This window comes from Watersipora subatra, chromosome 4 (assembly GCF_963576615.1).
Source record: "Watersipora subatra chromosome 4, tzWatSuba1.1, whole genome shotgun sequence".
Classification (NCBI taxonomy): Eukaryota; Metazoa; Bryozoa; class Gymnolaemata; order Cheilostomatida; family Watersiporidae; genus Watersipora; species Watersipora subatra.
In genome coordinates this window covers 31,971,612-31,999,189 of record NC_088711.1, presented here as the reverse complement: position 1 = coordinate 31,999,189, position 27,578 = coordinate 31,971,612, and the positions used below count along the sequence as shown (strand labels likewise).

The 27,578-nt window shown below is 32.0% G+C and overlaps 1 protein-coding gene across 2 annotated transcripts in view; it reads left to right on the top strand.

Moving 5' to 3' along the window:
* The window catches only part of LOC137394838 (focal adhesion kinase 1-like), a 67,768-nt gene that overhangs the window by 8,272 nt on the left and 31,918 nt on the right, over positions 1-27,578 (top strand). For both annotated transcript variants that reach the window (XM_068081608.1, XM_068081607.1), the window contains exons 2-5: positions 2,614-2,809; positions 8,390-8,472; positions 9,465-9,552; positions 20,490-20,636. In XM_068081608.1, coding sequence (XP_067937709.1) covers positions 2,633-2,809; positions 8,390-8,472; positions 9,465-9,552; positions 20,490-20,636 — 495 coding nt within the window. In that variant the 5' untranslated portion in view covers positions 2,614-2,632. The remainder of the gene's footprint in view (positions 1-2,613; positions 2,810-8,389; positions 8,473-9,464; positions 9,553-20,489; positions 20,637-27,578) is intronic.

Genomic DNA, 27,578 nt, shown 5'->3' with positions numbered 1-27,578 from the left:
TGGAAAATCGACTTCGATACGAATGGAAACAACGAAAAAACTAATTGTTATTGATGTACTCAAGTCATTATCAGTGCAGTTTTGTGGACACTTTTCTACTGATCACTTGCTATAATGGGTTCACGAAGATTAAGAATGTCAAATAGTGCCGGTCAAAGTGGCAGTAGTGGCGGTAAAAGTGGCGTTCAAATAGAAGTGGCGTTCAATTAAAGGGTTGCGCTCTACTTTTCAACCCTTCTCCCATAGCGGCAATCAAATAGAGGTGGCGTGGAACTAAAGATGGCGATAAAATACATGTTATGCTAGTTTCCTTCATTTTCTGACTCCCAAGTTTTATTTACATAACGACTGGGGGGAAGTTAAGTTTTGAAGACCCTTTCGTTAAATGATTCCTGCACCCTCCCCATGAGCCTTCGTTGATAAACAGTTCGCTTGGTGGTACGCTACTGTATTGCATATATGTATAAGCTATTTACACTGCACTTTTTCAACCTTTCTCTACTTTCTATTAGCTTTTTAATAATGAGTAAAAAAGGATAGACTCTTGACAAGTACATTAAAGTAAATTAAATTTCAACATCTTTCTTTTCATTTACCATAAAACCTCTAATTGAATGCCATGGCGCTCTATTTTTCAACCTCTCCTCTATGGTGGTGGTCAATTGGAGGCAGCATTCACATAGAGGCTGGCGGTTTATTTTTTAAATAGCTCGTCAGAATTTTCGCAAGATAAATTTAGCCCTATTACAGGTGAAGCGAATGTCGCCTATATTTTGCCCTCTTTTTCCGGTGAACCGATGTTAAACATTTTGAATTCAATAAATATGCTAACTTACCTCTAACTTGTCAAAGATCTCTTAATTAATATGCATCAAGAAACCAAGAAATATCTTTACTAGTTGATATCTATTGCTTGCAATTGACCTCCGATGATATTAGAGCCAGTGTCCTTTTTTGCAATTTGTTGAAATTTTTATTTCATTCTAAAGTTGAAGACATGTTTTTATTTTATATCTATATTTAGCAATCTTGCATAAAAGCTCATTGCACCCACTGATATGTTTGCTACAGTTTGCAGTCAAAACTAGCTTTTTATGTGCAATAAAAGTGGAGTTATGAGCATCGATCCATTGTAAGCCGTGTTAGTATAGCCGCAAAATGCTATTAAATAACATGCTATAAATCTGCATATTTATAAGTTATACAGCAATAATCTATCAAATGATACAAATGTGTATTCATGAACAAGTGACATAAACGAACCACACTTATATTACATGCAGAAACAAGAATTAAAGTTTATAAAACAAAAATATATTTCCATCGTTTGCTCGGATAGCGGTGTTCTGATTGTTGCTTTCGATGGAATGAACATATTTTAGTTCTCCAATACATTCCACAATATCTTCTGGCTTCGATTCTTCTACACTGCTGAACCAGTCGATATTAGCATCCAAACAATTTTTCGGCACAGCAAAACTTTCACGTGCTGCATTTAGCACTGATGTAGTGCCAAAAGTTTGCTCGCTAAACGTATAACCTTTGGTCCAAAATTTGCGAACCGGTTTTTATATACATGTCCTTCGAAGTATTAGGACCGCGTTAAACAAGCGACTACTGTTAGCCTGAGATAGTTAGTAGTTATTTCTATGGTGTTGCTTTCCAAGTTCTATCTACCATCATAAATTTAAATCGTTTTTATATATATGTAGGCTAATTCGAAATAGAGAGACCGCGTTAAACAGAAAGCTACTACTCGCCTGAAACCGTGATTGATTGTTGCTACGGGGTTGCTTTCAAAGTTTTAACGAAAAAACAAAAAGCTTTGGAGTTGGAAAACGAGAGAATTAACTGTTATTGATATAAAAAATTCATTATTAACACGATTTTGTGTACACTTTTCTACTGATCAGTTGATAATATGGCCTCGGAAAGATCAAACAATGTCAAAGTGGGGTCAGTTGGAAGTGGCGTTCAATTGGAGAGTGGCAGTCTATTTTTCAACCCTTCTTTCACGCTGGTGATCAATTGGAGGTGGCGTTCAAATAGAGGTCGTGTTCAATTAGAGGTTTTACGATAACTTTTGCACGAGCGTGTAAACAAGTGTTAGGCTACCATAGAGTACATTGCGGTAGTTGTTATATATTTTATCTTTTTTCATGTTTACTTTCTTCGCATTTCTCTTTTCATTTAGCATTTGTGCGTGCCATGGGTTTTTTTCTTTATACTTCAACTACTGTTGATATTAATCCAGTACCCGATACCGTATGTACTTGAAAACAAGGTCATGGCTAGCGCACATGTGTAATATTCATACATGTGTACATTCATTGTTACTTTAATGGTATTAAGAAGTATTTTTCTTTCTACTATCATTTAACAGGAAACATGTTGTCATAACTCCGAGTCGTCATTATATGAAGACTACCCGTATTTAATTGCACAAAACCAGCATTCTACAAAGACATCAAACTATTACATATTGCAATTACTCTCACTCTGCTCGCCCAATTATGTTCACAACTCGCTTCTTATCATTAAATCTAGTTGGACAAAACCGCGATTTATTCTGAGAATATGTTAGAATATTCTGTTAGAATATGATTTTTGCAGCGCTCTATAATGAGTAAGTATGGCTGGTGCAGGCAAGACATTACTGAATGTGTACATGCCCAGTGGCCAGAGCATCCTTGTCAAGTACGTAGGAGCTACTAACGTTCAGACAATCATAGTACTCGTTGTCAGCAACTTCGCGCATGGCCAAAATCCTTACATCAGGAGCTATGCCCTGCACGTCCAGGATGCTAAGGTAAGTCTGTCAGCTTATCGTATATCTTTATCTGTTCAGTCTGAAGAGGCCTCACTTAGTGAGTCAGATCAGCTGTAGAATGTCTTATCATTCTACACACAACATATATCTCTCAGTTGAACCGGTTGTTTCTCCTGAAGATTCTTCTTTTTTATTAGAGTCATTCCTGACTCATAGATGTTTGGGGCGACAGAGGATGTGATTTTCTGCCATATTATTTATTGTGTATATGCTCGATATACAATATCGATGCCATATTATTTATTGTGTATATGCTCAATATACAATATCGATGCCATATTATTTATTGTGTATATGCTCAATATACAATATCGATGCAATATTATTTATTGTGTATATGCTCAATATACAATATCGATGCCATATTATTTATTGTGTATATGCTCAATATACAATATCGATGCCATATTATTTATTGTGTATATGCTCAATATACAATATCGATGCCATATTATTTATTGTGTATATGCTCAATATACAATATCGATGCAATATTATTTATTGTGTATATGCTCAATATACAATATCGATGCCATATTATTTATTGTGTATATGCTCAATATACAATATCGATGCCATATTATTTATTGTGTATATGCTCAATATACAATATCGATGCCATATTATTTATTGTGTATATGCTCAATATACAATATCGATGCCATATTATTTATTGTGTATATGCTCAATATACAATATCGATGCCATATTATTTATTGTGTATATGCTCAATATACAATATCGATGCCATATTATTTATTGTGTATATGCTCAATATACAATATCGATGCCATATTATTTATTGTGTATATGCTCAATATACAATATCGATGCCATATTATTTATTGTGTATATGCTCAATATAAAATATCGATGCCATATTGTTTATTGTGTATATGCTCAATATACAATATCGATGCAATATTATTTATTGTGTATATGCTCAATATACAATATCGATGCCATATTATTTATTGTGTATATGCTCAATATACAATATCGATGCCATATTATTTATTGTGTATATGCTCAATATACAATATCGATGCAATATTATTTATTGTGTATATGCTCAATATACAATATCGATGCAATATTATTTATTGTGTATATGCTCAATATACAATATCGATGCCATATTATTTATTGTGTATATGCTCAATATACAATATCGATGCCATATTATTTATTGTGTATATGCTCAATATACAATATCGATGCCATATTATTTATTGTGTATATGCTCAATATACAATATCGATGCCATATTATTTATTGTGTATATGCTCAATATACAATATCGATGCCATATTATTTATTGTGTATATGCTCAATATACAATATCGATGCCATATTTTCCTTAATATTTTTATCCTACTCGTGTTAATTCATCAGCTATGAGTTCAAAATCCTACTGGGGTGTATTTTGTAATAGAAGCGATTGGCTAGTTTGCAACTTTTCAATCATTCGCACATTTAGTTGGGACATTAGGCTCTTAAAATGGAAGTCGTGGTGTAGATCAAGTTCACCTAGCTCGACTCACTGCTGACTTGCAATAATTTTATCTCCTTTGTTTTAGATAACTTTTTCATTTCACTTAAACAGTCGTAAAGCGATGTGTTTTTGTCATGGATATGTTGGTTCGGCTAAATTGTGCAAGTATTTATGCTTGAAAACCTGTTGGTACAATAGTTGGTACAATGAATAGACGGCCAATTAAACCTGTTGGCAATAGTTGGTACAATAGTTGGTACAATGAATAGACGGCCAATTAAACGTTAATGCCCATCCGTGCTTTGAAGCTCTGATGATCGTTGCATTTTTCTGGAGATCAACTGATCACTAAACAAATTGAAAAGGAACAAAATGTTAACAAAGCGCTATATATGTCTTAACATCAAATTTCTTATGGTATATTAGTGACTGTTCAGGCACTTATGTTTAGATTTAGACAAACAAATAGATTTCTTTTGGAATGCTTTATGGAACATTTAGTGTCCAGTGATAATATTTATACAGGCGAGAATGTATTGAGTACAATTTCTCATTACTACCATTTTAAGAGGCCAAGTATTTCATGGCTGTACAATTGCTGTATGGAAACTTGGTAATGATGAAATTATAATGAGCAATAGTTACATTATTTATTTGCATAAATAATGCTGGAATAGTGCTTCACACACCCAGAATGGTGCTTGACACACCTGGAATGGTGATTGACACACCTGGAATGGTGCTTGACACACCTGGAATGGTGATTGACACACCTGGAATGGTGCTTGACACACCTGGAATGGTGCTTGACACACCTGGAATGGTGCTTGACACACCTGGAATGGTGATTGACACACATGGAATGGTGGTTGACACACATGGAATGGTGCTTGGCACACATGGAATGGTGCTTGGCACAACTGGAATGGTGTCAGGTACAACTGGAATCAACTCATGGAAAACTGATATAGACCATCATGGTAAACCATTGTAAACCTCACACAATTGGAAACACACTTCAGTGTTTCTGCAATCAACCTTATAGCTCATATTTGGTTGTCAGTATGTGATCATGGGTTATGCAGTGCTTTATGTAGAGCAGTAATTTGAACTTGTGTCGTATGTGGAGAGTGATAAGACCTCTATAATTGTCCTCTCAAGTGAACAGATCTTACTGTAATTACTACAGTACTAGCAATACAGCTATTAAAACTAACTTATAATTGAAATTCTGTTGACCTTCACTAATTCTTTAGGAGTTATTATTTGGGTAGAAGTTATACGCATGGCATTACACTGATTCAGAAAGAGGAATTGGCATGGTTTCTCTTATTGTCACAGTTTGATAGATGAGCGCATGAGTCTTGGAAACTGTATGGATACGGATCTCACTTTCTTTGTTAAGGTGTTGTTAGGGCTTGATTAACGGAGAATCGATGATGCCTGAGTTTCCACGTCTTAACTATTTATCCGCTATCAAGTGATGCCCGTAAGAAAGCATTTTTATTTTTTCTGTATTAAAGATGTAGTTGTGTCAAATTTGAGTTGAGTTTAAAAAAAAGTATTCTTCTTTGTCTATCAGTTGATATGTTGTTTGTTGTGTTAGGTGATCTCATTGTCAAAATATTTGAAGATTAAAATAAAAAAACATTGATTTCGGTAAAACGCTCAGGCCAAAAAAACATGCCCAGATTTGCCCAAAATGATGTAACGCGTGATACAACCTGTCACTATCTCTCGTATTTACATCGGCTATTGTTATAAAAGTCTAGTCTTACGCCGCTCTATTGGCATATATCTTATCTCGTATTTGCTCGTGTTGGCTAGAATAACATTTTAAATCTAGCTACAGATACATTATTACCAATGTTTCAAACGCCTCAAACAAGGAAAATTAAAAACGTCATATTAGCTTCTTCTAAACGCTGTGTAAAAATCTTAGTACCGACTACCAATTCTACCGGTCTACGGTAATCATGCCAATCAAACTATGTATCGATCTTTGTATTGTCACAGCTCTGTCACTAACCACACTAATGATATACAGGCCCCAAAAGCCCCACCCACATGATGCCCTATCCTTGAGGGGGGCTGTATATCATTGCCCACACCGAAAACTAGTTTCTTACTAAGTAAAATAAGCAAGCTGCGTCTTTGAAAAGACTGGTGAAACCAACTACATCCCTAAAAGTCATACATTGTATAGTCAACTGTCAACGTTATCGAGTCATTATTGGTATCAATTTGTAGGAAAAAAATTCACTGGTCACATTTGATTAGTTGATTCAAGTACTAAACAAATGGTCGAGCTATGTAAAAGTGCCTGTCCATGGCAGCTCTGATTGCACTTCATAAATCCATATATCAGACAAGATTTCAGGACAGGTGTCAACGGGGCTATGATGTATTCATTGTTCTGCAAATCATTGCTTTGTATTATTTTCAACAATACTATTTTATTATATAATTTTTACAAGCAAAAAAATTTGCATCTTGGCATAAAGCTTTTATCAAAAATACCCATCCAAGTCGTTGCCACTCACATAGTTTCAGCTGATACAATAAGACAAATTCATCTACTGCGGCAAACTCAAACGAAACATCATGGTTTATGCAACACACATTCAAGTCTTTTTCCCAATTATGGCAGTTTCCACACTGACAAAGCTGCTTTGGCTGGTAGGACTACATAATCATCCTGTAATCAATAAAACAAATGCAATAAATATATGTCATTCATAGATATGTCATTCTAACGCGTATCTACTGAAAGCTTTCAAATTAAGAGTTAGATAGATTGCGAGTGTAATTTTAAAAATGAATAAATGTTTAACAAAAGCATAAGTACGCCAAGCCAGCGATTCGAAGCTTTGGTTCTGGAAGTTAAAGATATGCATTGACCAATCAATTTTCTCCACTTTCTACAAGTGAGAAGTGAACATCTAAAGTCAAATCATAAATCTAATTTACTAGTTATAGCTGCCAAAGAAAATTTGAAGCAAAGATAGCTAGGTGAAACAATAAAAAACTATAAAACGATGATTGGTGATAGCAAAAAGTTATAATTCTATTAATTAGTACATGTATTAATGAGTACTAAAATTATTACCTTTAGTATATTCATCAATCTAAACCATTGTATTGCTAGATGCTATGGATTAAAAAGAAGCCGTCAAGAACTCACTGTGCATAGGCTTACGTATCTTGCATGTGCGCACAGGAAATTACATTATAACCTCAAACAGGGAAATATAATCTGAATGTAAACTCAACAGTATATCTATAAGAGACTTAGAGTAAAAGATAAATTTACCTCCATTCTCCTATCTTCCTCTGTAGCACTTTAACCATGGGATGCTCAGAAAACTCGGAGTCACCTCCGCAGTAACTTTACAGTAATTTGTACAATTCTGTTGTTCGTCAATCAAATGTGTCGATCCAGTAATTTATTAAAGTAATGATGTTAATTAATTTAGTAAATATCCATGTCCATGCGATTTAATAATAGAGTACAATCTCTAAATTTGAGATCACAGACAACGCGTTTTACGAGTGATAACATTTATTACGACCTATATAAAAATTTTGTGCTGATGATTGGTTAATGATGCGATCTTATATTTATCGCTCATGGACTCTTTTCAGATGCATCACTAATTACGTCACGAATGAAGCACCCGCTCGAATCTGAGCATTTTAAAAGATGGCTTCATTCAAACGCATATATCTGGACAGGGTTAGTCTACAAAGACAAAAATTACCTCAAATTGTAGCTGATGTTCTAGCTTTTTATTGGTCTCAATTCCATTAAATCGACCTTTTTGACGCAACCACATCTTTAACAGCTGTATTTGTTGGTAGAGCGTTTAGCCGGTAGCTTTTGATTTTTGTGTTGGGTACGTTTGGATTTTATTTAAATTGACAAGGTTTGTAACTCTGTACATAGACAAGTTTTGGCTTGAATATCTGTTTTATCAAAAACAATGTAGATGAATTGTTCTAAGATGTAAAAAGCAAGAACCCGCTATATAAATGCCTGCTAGCTCCTTAGTTGTTTGATGCAGAGAGAGAGGGGAGCCTGGCTGGCTAACGACAGCACTATGCAGGAGATCATGGATAAATACTCAGACTATGGGGATGACCTCAGGTTGGAGCTTGATCATTCCAGTTTATAGCACGCTCTTATTAGACACTTATTAGACAATATTTCCCTGTACACGTATTTGGTCTTTCTCAACCATTTTCTACTTTCTACTTGCCTCCGTATGGTGGCCTGCCTGACTAGTTCTGCCATAGAATCTCTGATATATTATGAGCACTCAAATCAACTTGACACTAAATGTTTTTAATGCATTCTTTGTGGTTAGACTTGGGATGCCCGCTAGTATAGTACAGTACATGCATTGTATAGTACATGCATACACATTGTACTAGTAGGCAGTGTACATAGTCCTATTATACATACATTGTATAGTACATGCATACACATTGTACTGATAGGCAGTGTACATAGGCCTATTATACATACATTGTATAGTACATGCATACACATTGTACTAGTAGGCAGTGTACATAGTCCTATTATACATACATTGTATAGTACATGCATACACATTGTACTGATAGGCAGTGTACATAGTCCTATTATACATGCATTGTATAGTACATGCATACACATTGTACTAGTAGGCAGTGTACATAGTCCTATTATACATACATTGTATAGTACATGCATACACATTGTACTGATAGGCAGTGTACATAGGCCTATTATACATACATTGTATAGTACATGCATACACGTTGTACTGGTAGGCAGTGTGCATAGTCCTATTATACATACATTGTATAGTACATGCATACACATTGTACTGGTAGGCAGTGTACACAGTCCTATTATACATACATTGTATAGTACATGCATACACATTGTACTGATAGGCAGTGTACATAGTCCTATTATACATACATTGTATAGTACATGCATACACATTGTACTGATAGGCAGTGTACATAGTCCTATTATACATACATTGTATAGTACACGCATACACATTGTAGTGGTAGGCAGTGTACATAGTCCTATTATACATACATCGTACACTACATAGGCCTATTATGATGAGTTTGTTACTATAGGTTTGAGCTGAAGGTGCGATATCTTCCAAAAGATATGCCAAATCTATTCAGAACGGATCATATGACATTTTTCTGTTACTACGAACAGGCAAGTTATAGTACTGATTCTGCATAAGCTGTGTTACATTTATTTTAACTTTTCCTCCATCTCTACAACCTTTAGTTACACATCGGCAGAATTAAATGAGTTGAATATTACATGTTGAGGAGCCCAGTGCTACAACTGCCTAAGTCACATTCTAGAATGAAATGGCTCGTAAAAGTTAAGCACTGTTTTAAACATTCTAAGTTAATTTTTAGACCAATTTCTCATGTAAGAAACTGTTAGTCTATAAAGAACTGACTATAATTTATAACATAAAGTTATTTAAAAAGATCAACTTGATTATGTGTAAAATATGTGTGATTGGTTGTTAGATAGTGCCCACTTTGACTCAAGTTGACCCTTGTCTATCTAAACTGGATTGAACTTACATTTAAATGTGAACCAACTTTGTTGTTATTAAAAAAATTATGGGTGCACAACTCCCGAAATAATGTACTGCATTAATAAAAGTGTATGTATACGGATAGTCTTGCTTTTGTCAACATATGTTAGAAGTATATTAGCACAATGCGCATCAGTTTTTTCTTTTACTTTCAAAAGCAATGTAGAAGCAGCAGCAGCACATGGTTGTGGTGGTTGTGGTCTAAAATCGTGTATGTTTGTCAGCCCACATTAGATACAAGGTTGAAGTCTATCTTTGCGGTCAAGAACCTTGGATTTGGCTTAAGAGCTATTTCGTTGAATCACTCTCCAGTCATAACATTTCATTTACAGCTTTTCTGTTGAATTGGTGTGCACTTGTACCTCGCTAATGTTTTCTGAACAATGACTGTATACTACTCAATGTTATCATTATAGGTGTAACCTCTCATGTAATCTTTATCTATTAGTATGAGTTCGACTCAAAATATGACATGTTGACCATTTACACATTACTCTGTAACCCTGTAACCCTGTAGTGTCTTAGTAGTATGTTTATTGTTATAAGTAGTTTGTTTATTGTTATAAGTAGTATGTTTATTGTTATAAGTAGTATGTTTATTGTTATAAGTAGTATGTTTATTGTTATAAGTAGTATGTTTATTGTTATAAGTAGTATGTTTATTGTTATAAGTAGTATGTTTATTGTTATAAGTAGTATGTTTATTGTTATAAGTAGTATGTTTATTGTTATAAGTAGTATGTTTATTGTTATAAGTAGTATGTTTATTGTTATAAGTAGTTTGTTTATTGTTATAAGTAGTTTGTTTATTGTTATAAGTAGTATGTTTATTGTTATAAGTAGTATGTTTATTGTTATAAGTAGTATGTTTATTGTTATAAGTAGTATGTTTATTGTTATAAGTAGTATGTTTATTGTTATAAGTAGTTTGTTTATTGTTATAAGTAGTATGTTTATTGTTATAAGTAGTATGTTTATTGTTATAAGTAGTATGTTTATTGTTATAAGTAGTATGTATATTGTTATAAGTAGTATGTTTATTGTTATAAGTAGTTTGTTTATTGTTATAAGTCGTATGTTTATTGTTATAAGTAGTTTGTTTATTGTTATAAGTAGTATGTTTATTGTTATAAGTAGTATGTTTATTGTTATAAGTAGTATGTTTATTGTTACAAGTAGTATGTTTATTGTTATAAGTAGTATGTTTATTGTTATAAGTAGTATGTTTATTGTTATAAGTAGTATGTTTATTGTTATAAGTAGTATGTTTATTGTTATAAGTAGTATGTTTATTGTTATAAGTAGTATGTTTATTGTTATAAGTAGTTTGTTTATTGTTATAAGTAGTTTGTTTATTGTTATAAGTAGTATGTTTATTGTTATAAGTAGTATGTTTATTGTTATAAGTAGTATGTTTATTGTTATAAGTAGTATGTTTATTGTTATAAGTAGTATGTTTATTGTTATAAGTAGTATGTTTATTGTTATAAGTAGTATGTTTATTGTTATAAGTAGTATGTTTATTGTTATAAGTAGTATGTTTATTGTTATAAGTAGTATGTTTATTGTTATAAGTAGTATGTTTATTGTTATAAGTAGTATGTTTATTGTTATAAGTAGTATGTTTATTGTTATAAGTAGTATGTTTATTGTTATAAGTAGTATGTTTATTGTTATAAGTAGTATGTTTATTGTTATAAGTAGTATGTTTATTGTTATAAGTAGTATGTTTATTGTTATAAGTAGTATGTTTGTTATAAGTAGTATGTTTATTGTTATAAGTAGTATGTTTATTGTTATAAGTAGTTTGTTTATTGTTATAAGTAGTATGTTTATTGTTATAAGTAGTATGTTTATTGTTATAAGTAGTTTGTTTATTGTTATAAGTAGTATGTTTATTGTTATAAGTAGTATGTTTATTGTTATAAGTAGTATGTTTATTGTTATAAGTAGTATGTTTATTGTTATAAGTAGTATGTTTATTGTTATAAGTAGTATGTATATTGTTATAAGTAGTATGTTTATTGTTATAAGTAGTTTGTTTATTGTTATAAGTCGTATGTTTATTGTTATAAGTAGTTTGTTTATTGTTATAAGTAGTATGTTTATTGTTATAAGTAGTATGTTTATTGTTATAAGTAGTATGTTTGTTATAAGTAGTATGTTTATTGTTATAAGTAGTATGTTTATTGTTATAAGTAGTTTGTTTATTGTTATAAGTAGTATGTTTATTGTTATAAGTAGTATGTTTGTTATAAGTAGTATGTTTATTGTTATAAGTAGTATGTTTATTGTTATAAGTAGTATGTTTATTGTTATAAGTAGTATGTTTATTGTTATAAGTAGTATGTATATTGTTATAAGTAGTATGTTTATTGTTATAAGTAGTTTGTTTATTGTTATAAGTCGTTTGTTTATTGTTATAAGTCGTATGTTTATTGTTATAAGTAGTTTGTTTATTGTTATAAGTAGTATGTTTATTGTTATAAGTAGTATGTTTATTGTTATAAGTAGTATGTTTGTTATAAGTAGTATGTTTATTGTTATAAGTAGTATGTTTATTGTTATAAGTAGTTTGTTTATTGTTATAAGTAGTATGTTTATTGTTATAAGTAGTATGTTTATTGTTATAAGTAGTTTGTTTATTGTTATAAGTAGTATGTTTATTGTTATAAGTAGTATGTTTATTGTTATAAGTAGTATGTTTATTGTTATAAGTAGTATGTTTATTGTTATAAGTAGTATGTATATTGTTATAAGTAGTATGTTTATTGTTATAAGTAGTTTGTTTATTGTTATAAGTCGTATGTTTATTGTTATAAGTAGTTTGTTTATTGTTATAAGTAGTATGTTTATTGTTATAAGTAGTATGTTTATTGTTATAAGTAGTATGTTTATTGTTACAAGTAGTATGTTTATTGTTATAAGTAGTATGTTTATTGTTATAAGTAGTATGTTTATTGTTATAAGTAGTATGTTTATTGTTATAAGTAGTATGTTTATTGTTATAAGTAGTATGTTTATTGTTATAAGTAGTATGTTTATTGTTATAAGTAGTTTGTTTATTGTTATAAGTAGTTTGTTTATTGTTATAAGTAGTATGTTTATTGTTATAAGTAGTATGTTTATTGTTATAAGTAGTATGTTTATTGTTATAAGTAGTATGTTTATTGTTATAAGTAGTATGTTTATTGTTATAAGTAGTATGTTTATTGTTATAAGTAGTATGTTTATTGTTATAAGTAGTATGTTTATTGTTATAAGTAGTATGTTTATTGTTATAAGTAGTATGTTTATTGTTATAAGTAGTATGTTTATTGTTATAAGTAGTATGTTTATTGTTATAAGTAGTATGTTTATTGTTATAAGTAGTATGTTTATTGTTATAAGTAGTATGTTTATTGTTATAAGTAGTATGTTTATTGTTATAAGTAGTATGTTTATTGTTATAAGTAGTATGTTTATTGTTATAAGTAGTATGTTTGTTATAAGTAGTATGTTTATTGTTATAAGTAGTATGTTTATTGTTATAAGTAGTTTGTTTATTGTTATAAGTAGTATGTTTATTGTTATAAGTAGTATGTTTATTGTTATAAGTAGTATGTTTATTGTTATAAGTAGTATGTTTATTGTTATAAGTAGTATGTTTATTGTTATAAGTAGTATGTTTATTGTTATAAGTAGTATGTTTATTGTTATAAGTAGTTTGTTTATTGTTATAAGTAGTATGTTTATTGTTATAAGTAGTATGTTTATTGTTATAAGTAGTATGTTTATTGTTATAAGTAGTATGTTTATTGTTATAAGTAGTATGTTTATTGTTATAAGTAGTATGTTTATTGTTATAAGTAGTATGTTTATTGTTATAAGTAGTATGTTTATTGTTATAAGTAGTATGTTTATTGTTATAAGTAGTATGTTTATTGTTATAAGTAGTATGTTTATTGTTATAAGTAGTATGTTTATTGTTATAAGTAGTATGTTTATTGTTATAAGTAGTATGTTTATTGTTATAAGTAGTATGTTTATTGTTATAAGTAGTATGTTTATTGTTATAAGTAGTTTGTTGACAAGTACCAATCTCTAACCATATTCACAATTCAGCATCATTTTGTAAATGCTAGTTCATGTAGGATTGTCTCCCCATATTCGTTATTAAGGGTTTGCATGACTCCCTAGCCGTACTTCAGGGAGGTACACATGGCACATTATTGGTCATGGGATGAGGTTTGTGATAAACATGTCAGTAGACTTAAAGTTATTCTCTCCATGTTACTTTTAGAAATATGTGACCGGTAGTAATTACTCAATAGATTAGCAGACTAATCTCATGAAACGTGTTAGCATAAACTGAACATGTAAAGTGTAAACTGAGTTAAAGTAAGCATTTGGCTATCAAAGCGTAAAACATAAAAAAACATTTAATATTCCGGGCTAGAGCCCTCGCTGTTGAGTCGAAAAGTATGCGCTTATGCATTGTCAACGAACCCAACTCAGTCATTTTATACTTGTCATCATATACTCCAATCAAAGCTAAAACTAACATATTTTACTAAATTAGTAATAGATAAGGGATGATAATTTCTCACATGCATGATACCTGTTTGAGTAGAGAACTGGAAAGCGCCTTTAGTTTTTATAATGCAATGATACGGCATATAATTAGCTTGTCCATATGCGTATGTTAATGAGTAGGTGCACTAAGGAGTGCTTATTTGACATCTTATAGTTCTCTGACTGAGACGTATTGGAGAACTTTGTTGATAACTAGTGTATCATCATTAGTGTCAAATGCATACATACATACAAGTTTGTGTCAAATACTTACATACACACACATACATATAAGTTGGTGTCAAATACTTACAAACACACATATAAGTTGATGTCAAATACTTACAAACACACATAAAAGTTGGTGTCAAATACTTACATACACACACATACATACATACAAGTTGGTGTCAAATACTTACATACACACACATACATACATACAAGTTGGTGTCAAATACTTACATACACACACATACATACATACAAGTTGGTGTCAAATACTTACATACACACACATAAAAGTTTGTGTCAAATACTTACATACACACACATACAAGTTGGTGTCAAATACTTACATACACACACATACAAGTTGGTGTCAAATACTTACATACACACACATACAAGTTGGTGTCAAATGCATACATACATACAAGTTTGTGTCAAATTCTTACATACACACACATACAAGTTTGGTTGAAGTATCAGCAGTATGTAGATGAATGGTCTATCAACACACAATAGTTTCCTTGACTGGCATGATTTGAAGAACTGAGTTGTCTTGTCGCTGTACCAACTAAAAAATTATGTACTTCTAGGTTATGTGTAAGCTTCATTGGTAAGATAGACACATAGGCTACACATCGATTGACAAGAAGCGTCATTTCTGCATGAACCAGTTGTCGATGGCTCTACATCATGCCATTTATGAACCAGTTGTCGATGGCTCTACATTATGCCATTTATGAACCAGTTGTCGATGGCTCTACATTATGCCATTTATGAACCAGTTGTCGATGGCTCTACATCATGCCATTTATGAACCAGTTGTCGATGGCTCTACATTATGCCATTTATGAACCAGTTGTCGATGGCTCTACATTATGCCATTTATGAACCAGTTGTCGATGGCTCTACATTATGCCATTTATGAACCAGTAGTCGATGGCTCTACATTATGCCATTTATGAACCAGTAGTCGATGGCTCTACATTATGCCATTTATGAACCAGTAGTCGATGGCTCTACATTATGCCATTTATGAACCAGTAGTCGATGGCTCTACATTATGCCATTTATGAACCAGTAGTCGATGGCTCTACATTATGCCATTTATGAACCAGTAGTCGATGGCTCTACATCATGCCATTTATGAACCAGTTGTCGATGGCTCTACATCATGCCATTTATGAACCAGTAGTCGATGGCTCTACATCATGCCATTTATGAACCAGTTGTCGATGGCTCTACATTATGCCATTTATGAACCAGTAGTCGATGGCTCTACATCATGCCATTTATGAACCAGTAGTCGATGGCTCTACATCATGTCATTTATGAACCAGTAGTCGATGGCTCTACATCATGCCATTTATGAACCAGTAGTCGATGGCTCTACATTATGCCATTTATGAACCAGTTGTCGATGGCTCTACATTATGCCATTTATGAACCAGTTGTCGATGGCTCTACATCATGCCATTTATGAACCAGTTGTCGATGGCTCTACATTATGCCATTTATGAACCAGTTGTCGATGGCTCTACATTATGCCATTTATGAACCAGTAGTCGATGGCTCTACATTATGCCATTTATGAACCAGTAGTCGATGGCTCTACATTATGCCATTTATGAACCAGTAGTCGATGGCTCTACATTATGCCATTTATGAACCAGTTGTCGATGGCTCTACATCATGCCATTTATGAACCAGTAGTCGATGGCTCTACATTATGCCATTTATGAACCAGTTGTCGATGGCTCTACATCATGCCATTTATGAACCAGTTGTCGATGGCTCTACATTATGCCATTTATGAACCAGTAGTCGATGGCTCTACATTATGCCATTTATGAACCAGTAGTCGATGGCTCTACATCATGCCATTTATGAACCAGTTGTCGATGGCTCTACATCATGCCATTTATGAACCAGTAGTCGATGGCTCTACATCATGCCATTTATGAACCAGTTGTCGATGGCTCTACATTATGCCATTTATGAACCAGTAGTCGATGGCTCTACATCATGCCATTTATGAACCAGTAGTCGATGGCTCTACATCATGCCATTTATGAACCAGTAGTCGATGGCTCTACATCATGCCATTTATGAACCAGTAGTCGATGGCTCTACATTATGCCATTTATGAACCAGTTGTCGATGGCTCTACATTATGCCATTTATGAACCAGTTGTCGATGGCTCTACATCATGCCATTTATGAACCAGTTGTCGATGGCTCTACATTATGCCATTTATGAACCAGTTGTCGATGGCTCTACATTATGCCATTTATGAACCAGTAGTCGATGGCTCTACATTATGCCATTTATGAACCAGTAGTCGATGGCTCTACATTATGCCATTTATGAACCAGTAGTCGATGGCTCTACATTATGCCATTTATGAACCAGTTGTCGATGGCTCTACATCATGCCATTTATGAACCAGTAGTCGATGGCTCTACATTATGCCATTTATGAACCAGTTGTCGATGGCTCTACATCATGCCATTTATGAACCAGTTGTCGATGGCTCTACATCATGCCATTTATGAACCAGTAGTCGATGGCTCTACATCATGCCATTTATGAACCAGTTGTCGATGGCTCTACATCATGCCATTTATGAACCAGTAGTCGATGGCTCTACATTATGCCATTTATGAACCAGTTGTCGATGGCTCTACATCATGCCATTTATGAACCAGTAGTCGATGGCTCTACATCATGCCATTTATGAACCAGTAGTCGATGGCTCTACATTATGCCATTTATGAACCAGTAGTCGATGGCTCTACATTATGCCATTTATGAACCAGTAGTCGATGGCTCTACATCATGCCATTTATGAACCAGTTGTCGATGGCTCTACATCATGCCATTTATGAACCAGTTGTCGATGGCTCTACATTATGCCATTTATGAACCAGTAGTCGATGGCTCTACATTATGCCATTTATGAACCAGTTGTCGATGGCTGTACATCATGCCATTTATGAACCAGTAGTCGATGGCTCTACATTATGCCATTTATGAACCAGTTGTCGATGGCTCTACATCATGCCATTTATGAACCAGTAGTCGATGGCTCTACATCATGCCATTTATGAACCAGTAGTCGATGGCTCTACATTATGCCATTTATGAACCAGTAGTCGATGGCTCTACATTATGCCATTTATGAACCAGTTGTCGATGGCTCTACATCATGCCATTTATGAACCAGTTGTCGATGGCTCTACATCATGCCATTTATGAACCAGTTGTCGATGGCTCTACATCATGCCATTTATGAACCAGTTGTCGATGGCTCTACATCATGCCATTTATGAACCAGTTGTCGATGGCTCTACATCATGCCATTTATGAACCAGTTGTCGATGGCTCTACATCATGCCATTTATGAACCAGTAGTCGATGGCTCTACATCATGCCATTTATGAACCAGTTGTCGATGGCTCTACATCATGCCATTTATGAACCAGTTGTCGGTGGCTCTACATTATGCCATTTATGAACCAGTTGTCGATGGCTCTACATCATGCCATTTATGAACCAGTAGTCGATGGCTCTACATCATGCCATTTATGAACCAGTAGTCGATGGCTCTACATTATGCCATTTATGAACCAGTAGTCGATGGCTCTACATTATGCCATTTATGAACCAGTAGTCGATGGCTCTACATTATGCCATTTATGAACCAGTAGTCGATGGCTCTACATTATGCCATTTATGAACCAGTAGTCGATGGCTCTACATTATGCCATTTATGAACCAGTTGTCGATGGCTCTACATCATGCCATTTATGAACCAGTAGTCGATGGCTCTACATCATGCCATTTATGAACCAGTAGTCGATGGCTCTACATTATGCCATTTATGAACCAGTAGTCGATGGCTCTACATCATGCCATTTATGAACCAGTAGTCGATGGCTCTACATTATGCCATTTATGAACCAGTTGTCGATGGCTCTACATCATGCCATTTATGAACCAGTAGTCGATGGCTCTACATCATGCCATTTATGAACCAGTAGTCGATGGCTCTACATTATGCCATTTATGAACCAGTAGTCGATGGCTCTACATTATGCCATTTATGAACCAGTTGTCGATGGCTCTACATCATGCCATTTATGAACCAGTTGTCGATGGCTCTACATCATGCCATTTATGAACCAGTAGTCGATGGCTCTACATCATGCCATTTATGAACCAGTTGTCGATGGCTCTACATCATGCCATTTATGAACCAGTAGTCGATGGCTCTACATTATGCCATTTATGAACCAGTAGTCGATGGCTCTACATTATGCCATTTATGAACCAGTTGTCGATGGCTCTACATCATGCCATTTATGAACCAGTAGTCGATGGCTCTACATCATGCCATTTATGAACCAGTAGTCGATGGCTCTACATCATGCCATTTATGAACCAGTTGTCGATGGCTCTACATCATGCCATTTATGAACCAGTTGTCGATGGCTCTACATCATGCCATTTATGAACCAGTAGTCGATGGCTCTACATTATGCCATTTATGAACCAGTAGTCGATGGCTCTACATCATGCCATTTATGAACCAGTTGTCGATGGCTCTACATCATGCCATTTATGAACCAGTTGTCGATGGCTCTACATTATGCCATTTATGAACCAGTTGTCGATGGCTCTACATCATGCCATTTATGACCGAATATGTTGGTCATGTCGGTAGAAAAAACCGTATCTTTGATTGGTCAGAAGCATGATTCCCATTATTTCATTTTATTCTTGTCCAGCACAGAAAGATTTTATTTGAAATTCATTGTTGAATGACACTGATAGGATTGCACAAAAACTATTCATAAATAGGGAAAGATATTCATATCTGTAACAGCTATGTGATGGCCACCGATGTCATAAATGACTTCCAGGTAATTCTGTAGTTAATTGAATCTGTTGAAAGTTAAAGCTTTTAATTTTATTTGGTTCACTTTGATTCCAAATGCTTGTAGCTGGCTGATTTTCATCGTTACGTGTAGCCTGTTTTTCCTTGAAGAGAGAGTGAGCGGCAGCGCACATCGGCTGCTCAAGGCTGCCCATTGGCTGCTCAAGGCTGCCCATTGGCTGCTCAAGGTTCTAGCCCTCATCAATTCTAGTTATCAATACATTGGTTGGTGTAGTAGGGCTGGTGTGCGTCGACACAGTAGGTGTGTAGGCTGCACATTATTTACACATTTGTCGGTGTTTGCAAACATGACTTTGAACAAGTTATCTTATTACTTGCATTACTTTTTTCATCCCAGATTAGACCTTCAAGGCCTCCTTTATATTACAGTTGTAATTTCATTGCTTTCGTTTCAATCGTATATGAACTATAATTTGTGTATGACAGTTTGTTACATGGTTTGGCGAGCCTACCCCCACATGACTGTATCATTGACCTACCACTACATGACTGTATCATCGACCTACCATCATATGACTGTATCATCGACCTACCACCACATGACTGTATCATCGGCCTACCATCGCATGATTATTATCGAGCTACCATCACGTGACTGTTATCGACCTACCATCATATGGCTGTATCATCGACCTACCTCCACATGACTGTATCATCGGCCTACCATCGCATGACTATTATTGACCTACCATCGCATGATTATTATCGACCTACCATCGCCTCATCAAAACTTAATCCATGCCTACTTAGTATCTTGTCATATGCTGGATTGTTCACTCACTTATATGGCGCAGGTGCGGAATGAATACATGGCCGAGTTGGCAGAGAAGGTTGACCACACGACCGCTATTCGACTCGGCTGCATAGAGATGAGACGACTCTTCATAAACATGTCACCCGAAGCACTGCTCAAAAAAAGCAACATGGAGTACATAGAAAAGGTATGTTTGATCGCTGTTACAGGTCTAAATATTCTGTAGGTATTTGTTATATTTGTTGCTTTATGTGTTGTTATTGTATGTAACCTCTTTCTTCTTCAGTATGGTCATCAGCATCATTTCTACATACTGATCTCAAATACTGATCTCATGCGTGTGTATTCTGATTCTTCAATACAAATTAGGATTCTTCAGTAGCTTCATGATTGCTCGTGTTTTTATTAGTTAAACAAAGAGGGTCACCTCTTTGTTTGCTTGGTATTTATGATTTTGTTTTCTTTTTGTTTTTAATACAGTTAAGCCGATACATACTAACTTAATACAGTCAAACCTATTATACATATTAACTTAATACAGTCAAACCTATTATACATACAAACTTAATACAGTCAAACCTATTATACATACTAACTTAATACAGTCAAACCTATTATACATACAAACTTAATACAGTCAAACCTATTATACATACTAACTTAATACAGTCAAACCTATTATACATAGAAACTTAATACAGTCAAACCTATTACACATACTAACTTAATACAGTCAAACCTATTATACGTACAAACTTAACACAGTCAAACCTATTATACATAGAAACTTAATACAGTCAAACCTATTATACATAGAAACTTAATACAGTCAAACCTATTACACATACTAACTTAATACAGTCAAACCTATTATACGTACAAACTTAACACAGTCAAACCTATTATACATACAAACTTAATATAGTCAAACCTATTATACATAAAAACTTAACACAGTCAAACCTATTATACATACAAACTTAATACAGTCAAACCTGTTATACATACAAACTTAATACAGTCAAACCTATTATACATACAAACTTAACACAGTCAAACCTATTATACATACAAACTTAATACAGTCAAACCTATTACACATACTAACTTAATACAGTCAAACCTATTATACATACTAACTTAATACAGTCAAACCTATTATACATAGAAACTTAATACAGTCAAACCTATTATACATAGAAACTTAATACAGTCAAACCTATTACACATACTAACTTAATACAGTCAAACCTATTATACGTACAAACTTAACACAGTCAAACCTATTATACATAAAAACTTAATACAGTCAAACCTATTATACATACAAACTTAATACAGTCAAACCTGTTATACATACAAACTTAATACAGTCAAACCTGTTATACATACAATCTTAATACAGTCAAACCTGTTATACATACAAACTTAATACAGTCAAACCTATTATACATACAAACTTAACACAGTCAAACCTATTATACATACAAACTTAATATAGTCAAACCTATTATACATACAAACTTAATACAGTCAAACCTGTTATACATACAAACTTAATACAGTCAAACCTGTTATACATACAAACTTAATACAGTCAAACCTATTATACATACAAACTTAATACAGTCAAACCTATTATACATACAAACTTAATACAGTCAAACCTGTTATACATACAAACTTAATACAGTCAAACCTGTTATACATACAAACTTAATACAGTCAAACCTATTATACATACAAACTTAACACAGTCAAACCTATTATACATACAAACTTAATATAGTCAAACCTATTATACATACAAACTTAATACAGTCAAACCTATTATACATACAAACTTAATACAGTCAAACCTATTATACATACAAACTTAATACAGTCAAACCTATTATACATACAAACTTAATACAGTCAAACCTGTTATACATACAAACTTAATACAGTCAAACCTGTTATACATACAAACTTAATACAGTCAAACCTATTATACATACAAACTTAACACAGTCAAACCTATTATACATACAAACTTAATATAGTCAAACCTATTATACATACAAACTTAATACAGTCAAACCTATTATACATACAAACTTAATACAGTCAAACCTGTTATACATACAAACTTAATACAGTCAAACCTGTTATACATACAAACTTAATACAGTCAAACCTATTATACATACAAACTTAACACAGTCAAACCTATTATACATACAAACTTAACACAATCAAACCTATTATACATACAAACTTAATACAGTCAAACCTATATACATACAAACTTAATACAGTCAAACCTATTATACATACAAACTTAATACAGTCAAACCTGTTATACATACAAACTTAATACAGTCAAACCTGTTATACATACAAACTTAATACAGTCAAACCTGTTATACATACAAACTTAATACAGTCAAACCTATTATACATACAAACTTAACACAGTCAAACCTATTATACATACAAACTTAATACAGTCAAACCTATTATACATACAAACTTAATACAGTCAAACCTATTATACATACAAACTTAATACAGTCAAACCTGTTATACATACAAACTTAATACAGTCAAACCTGTTATACATACAAACTTAATACAGTCAAACCTATTATACATACAAACTTAATACAGTCAAACCTATTATACATACAAACCTTATACAGTCAAACCTATTATACATACAAACTTAATACAGTCAAACCTGTTATACATACAAACTTAATACAGTCAAACCTGTTATACATACAAACTTAATACAGTCAAACCTGTTATACATACAAACTTAATACAGTCAAACCTATTATACATACAAACTTAACACAGTCAAACCTATTATACATACAAACTTAATATAGTCAAACCTATTATACATAGAAACTTAATACAGTCAAACCTATTATACATACAAACTTAACACAGTCAAACCTATTATACATACAAACTTAATACAGTCAAACCTATTATACATACTAACTTAATACAGTCAAACCTATTATACATACAAACTTAACACAGTCAAACCTATTATACATACAAACTTAACACAGTCAAACCTATTATACATACAAACTTAATACAGTCAAACCTATTATACATACAAACTTAATACAGTCAAACCTATTATACATACAAACTTAATACAGTCAAACCTGTTATACATACAAACTTAACACAGTCAAACCTATTATACATACAAACTTAACACAGTCAAACCTATTATACGTACAAACTTAACACAGTCAAACCTATTATACATACAAAATTAATACAGTCAAACCTATTATACATACAAACTTAATACAGTCAAACCTATTATACATACAAACTTAACACAGTCAAACCTATTATACATACAAACTTAATACAGTCAAACCTATTATACATACAAACTTAATACAGTCAAACCTATTATACATACAAACTTAACACAGTCAAACCTATTATACATACAAACTTAACACAGTCAAACCTATTATACATACAAACTTAATACAGTCAAACCTATTATACATACAAACTTAATACAGTCAAACCTATTATACATACAAACTTAACACAGTCAAACCTATTATACATACTAACTTAACACAGTCAAACCTATTATACATACAAACTTAATACAGTCAAACCTATTATACATACAAACTTAATACAGTCAAACCTATTATACATACAAACTTAACACAGTCAAACCTATTATACATACAAACTTAACACAGTCAAACCTATTATACATACAAACTTAATACAGTCAAACCTATTATACATACAAACTTAATACAGTCAAACCTATTATACATACAAACTTAATACAGTCAAACCTATTATACATACAAACTTGATACAGTCAAACCTATTATACATACAAACTTAATACAGTCAAACCTATTATACATACAAACTTAATACAGTCAAACCTATTATACATACAAACTTAATACAGTCAAACCTATTACACATACAAACTTAATACAGTCAAACCTATTATACATACAAACTTAATACAGTCAAACCTATTATACATACAAACTTAATACAGTCAAACCTATTATACATACAAACTTAATACAGTCAAACCTATTATACATACAAACTTAATACAGTCAAACCTATTATACATACAAACTTAATACAGTCAAACCTATTACACATACAAACTTAATACAGTCAAACCTATTATACATACAAACTTAATACAGTCAAACCTATTATACATACAAACTTAATACAGTCAAACCTATTATACATACAAACTTAATACAGTCAAACCTATTATACATACAAACTTAATACAGTCAAACCTATTATACATACAAACTTAATACAGTCAAACCTATTATACATACAAACTTAATACAGTCAAACCTATTATACATACAAACTTAATACAGTCAAACCTATTATACATACAAACTTAATACAGTCAAACCTATTATACATACAAACTTAACACAGTCAAACCTATTACACATACAAACTTAATACAGTCAAACCTATTATACATACAAACTTAATACAGTCAAACCTATTATACATACAAACTTAATATAGTCAAACCTATTATACATACAAACTTAACACAGTCAAACCTATTATACATACAAACTTAATACAGTCAAACCTATTATACATACAAACTTAATACAGTCAAACCTATTATACATACAAACTTAATACAGTCAAACCTATTATACATACAAACTTAACACAGTCAAACCTATTATACATACAAACTTAATACAGTCAAACCTATTATACATACAAACTTAATACAGTCAAACCTATTATACATACAAACTTAACACAGTCAAACCTATTATACATACAAACTTAATACAGTCAAACCTATTATACATAGAAACTTAATACAGTCAAACCTATTATACATACAAACTTAATACAGTCAAACCTATTATACATACAAACTTAATACAGTCAAACCTATTATACATACAAACTTAATACAGTCAAACCTATTATACATACAAACTTAATACAGTCAAACCTATTATACATACAAACTTAATACAGTCAAACCTATTATACATACAAACTTAACACAGTCAAACCTATTATACATACAAACTTAACACAGTCAAACCTATTATACATACTAACTTAATACAGTCAAACCTATTATACATACAAACTTAATACAGTCAAACCTATTATACATACAAACTTAATACAGTCAAACCTATTATACATAGAAACTTAACACAGTCAAACCTATTATACATACAAACTTAATACAGTCAAACCTATTATACATACAAACTTAATACAGTCAAACCTATTATACATACAAACTTAATACAGTCAAACCTATTATACATACAAACTTAATATAGTCAAACCTATTATACATACAAACTTAATACAGTCAAACCTATTATACATACAAACTTAATACAGTCAAACCTATTATACATACAAACTTAATACAGTCAAACCTATTATACATACAAACTTAATACAGTCAAACCTATTATACATACAAACTTAACACAGTCAAACCTATTATACATACAAACTTAATACAGTCAAACCTATTATACATACAAACTTAATATAGTCAAACCTATTATACATACAAACTTAATACAGTCAAACCTATTATACATACAAACTTAATACAGTCAAACCTATTATACATACAAACTTAATACAGTCAAACCTATTATACATACTAACTTAACACAGTCAAACCTGTTATACATACAAACTTAACACAGTCAAACCTATTATACATACAAACTTAACACAGTCAAACCTATTATACATACAAACTTAATACAGTCAAACCTATTATACATACAAACTTAACACAGTCAAACCTATTATACATACAAACTTAATACAGTCAAACCTATTATACATACAAACTTAACACAGTCAAACCTATTATACATACAAACTTAATACAGTCAAACCTGTTATACATACAAACTTAATACAGTCAAACCTGTTATACATACAAACTTAATACAGTCAAACCTATTATACATACAAACTTAATACAGTCAAACCTATTATACATACAAACTTAATACAGTCAAACCTATTATACATACAAACTTAATACAGTCAAACCTATTATACATACAAACTTAATACAGTCAAACCTATTATACATACAAACTTAATACAGTCAAACCTATTATACATAGAAACTTAACACAGTCAAACCTATTATACATACAAACTTAATATAGTCAAACCTATTATACATAGAAACTTAATACAGTCAAACCTATTATACATACAAACTTAATACAGTCAAACCTATTATACATACAAACTTAATACAGTCAAACCTATTATACATACAAACTTAATATAGTCAAACCTGTTATACATACAAACTTAATACAGTCAAACCTATTATACATAAAAACTTAACACAGTCAAACCTATTATACATAGAAACTTAACACAGTCAAACCTATTATACATACAAACTTAATACAGTCAAACCTATTATACATACAAACTTAATACAGTCAAACCTATTATACATACAAACTTAATACAGTCAAACCTATTATACATACAAACTTAATACAGTCAAATTGATACATACAATCTTAATACAGTCAAACTTACACAAACAGACTTTTGGCATACGGCTTAAAACGTGAGAAAACATTTGTCTTAACATTTGAAGTAATTTCTAGCATGCAATAAATATCCAAAGTTTCTCAGAGCAATATGATATCCTAAGTTTTTCAGAGCAATACAATGTTGAAAGTAAAAAAGCTGGTCATAAATAATAAATAAATAAAAATATAGCATAATAATAATAGAGCTTCTATAAATACATGTAACGTTAATTTAAACTATAAGTAGTATAAGTTGGGGTGAGCTCGACCACATACTTTTTCACTACCTGTACCACAGAATCTAGCATAGCCGAGAGCATAGTCGATAGTTTATGGGTCTCTATAGTAAAATAGCAATAAAGTCCTCTTTAATCAATAATACTGTATTAGTTTTTGCATATAATGTAGTTTTATATTTAGTGTTTTATATAGTTTTCTCCAATATATTTGTTTTAAAGCTGGATGTGATTTCTTGAAGTACTGGTCATTGTTCTTTGTGCCCTGGA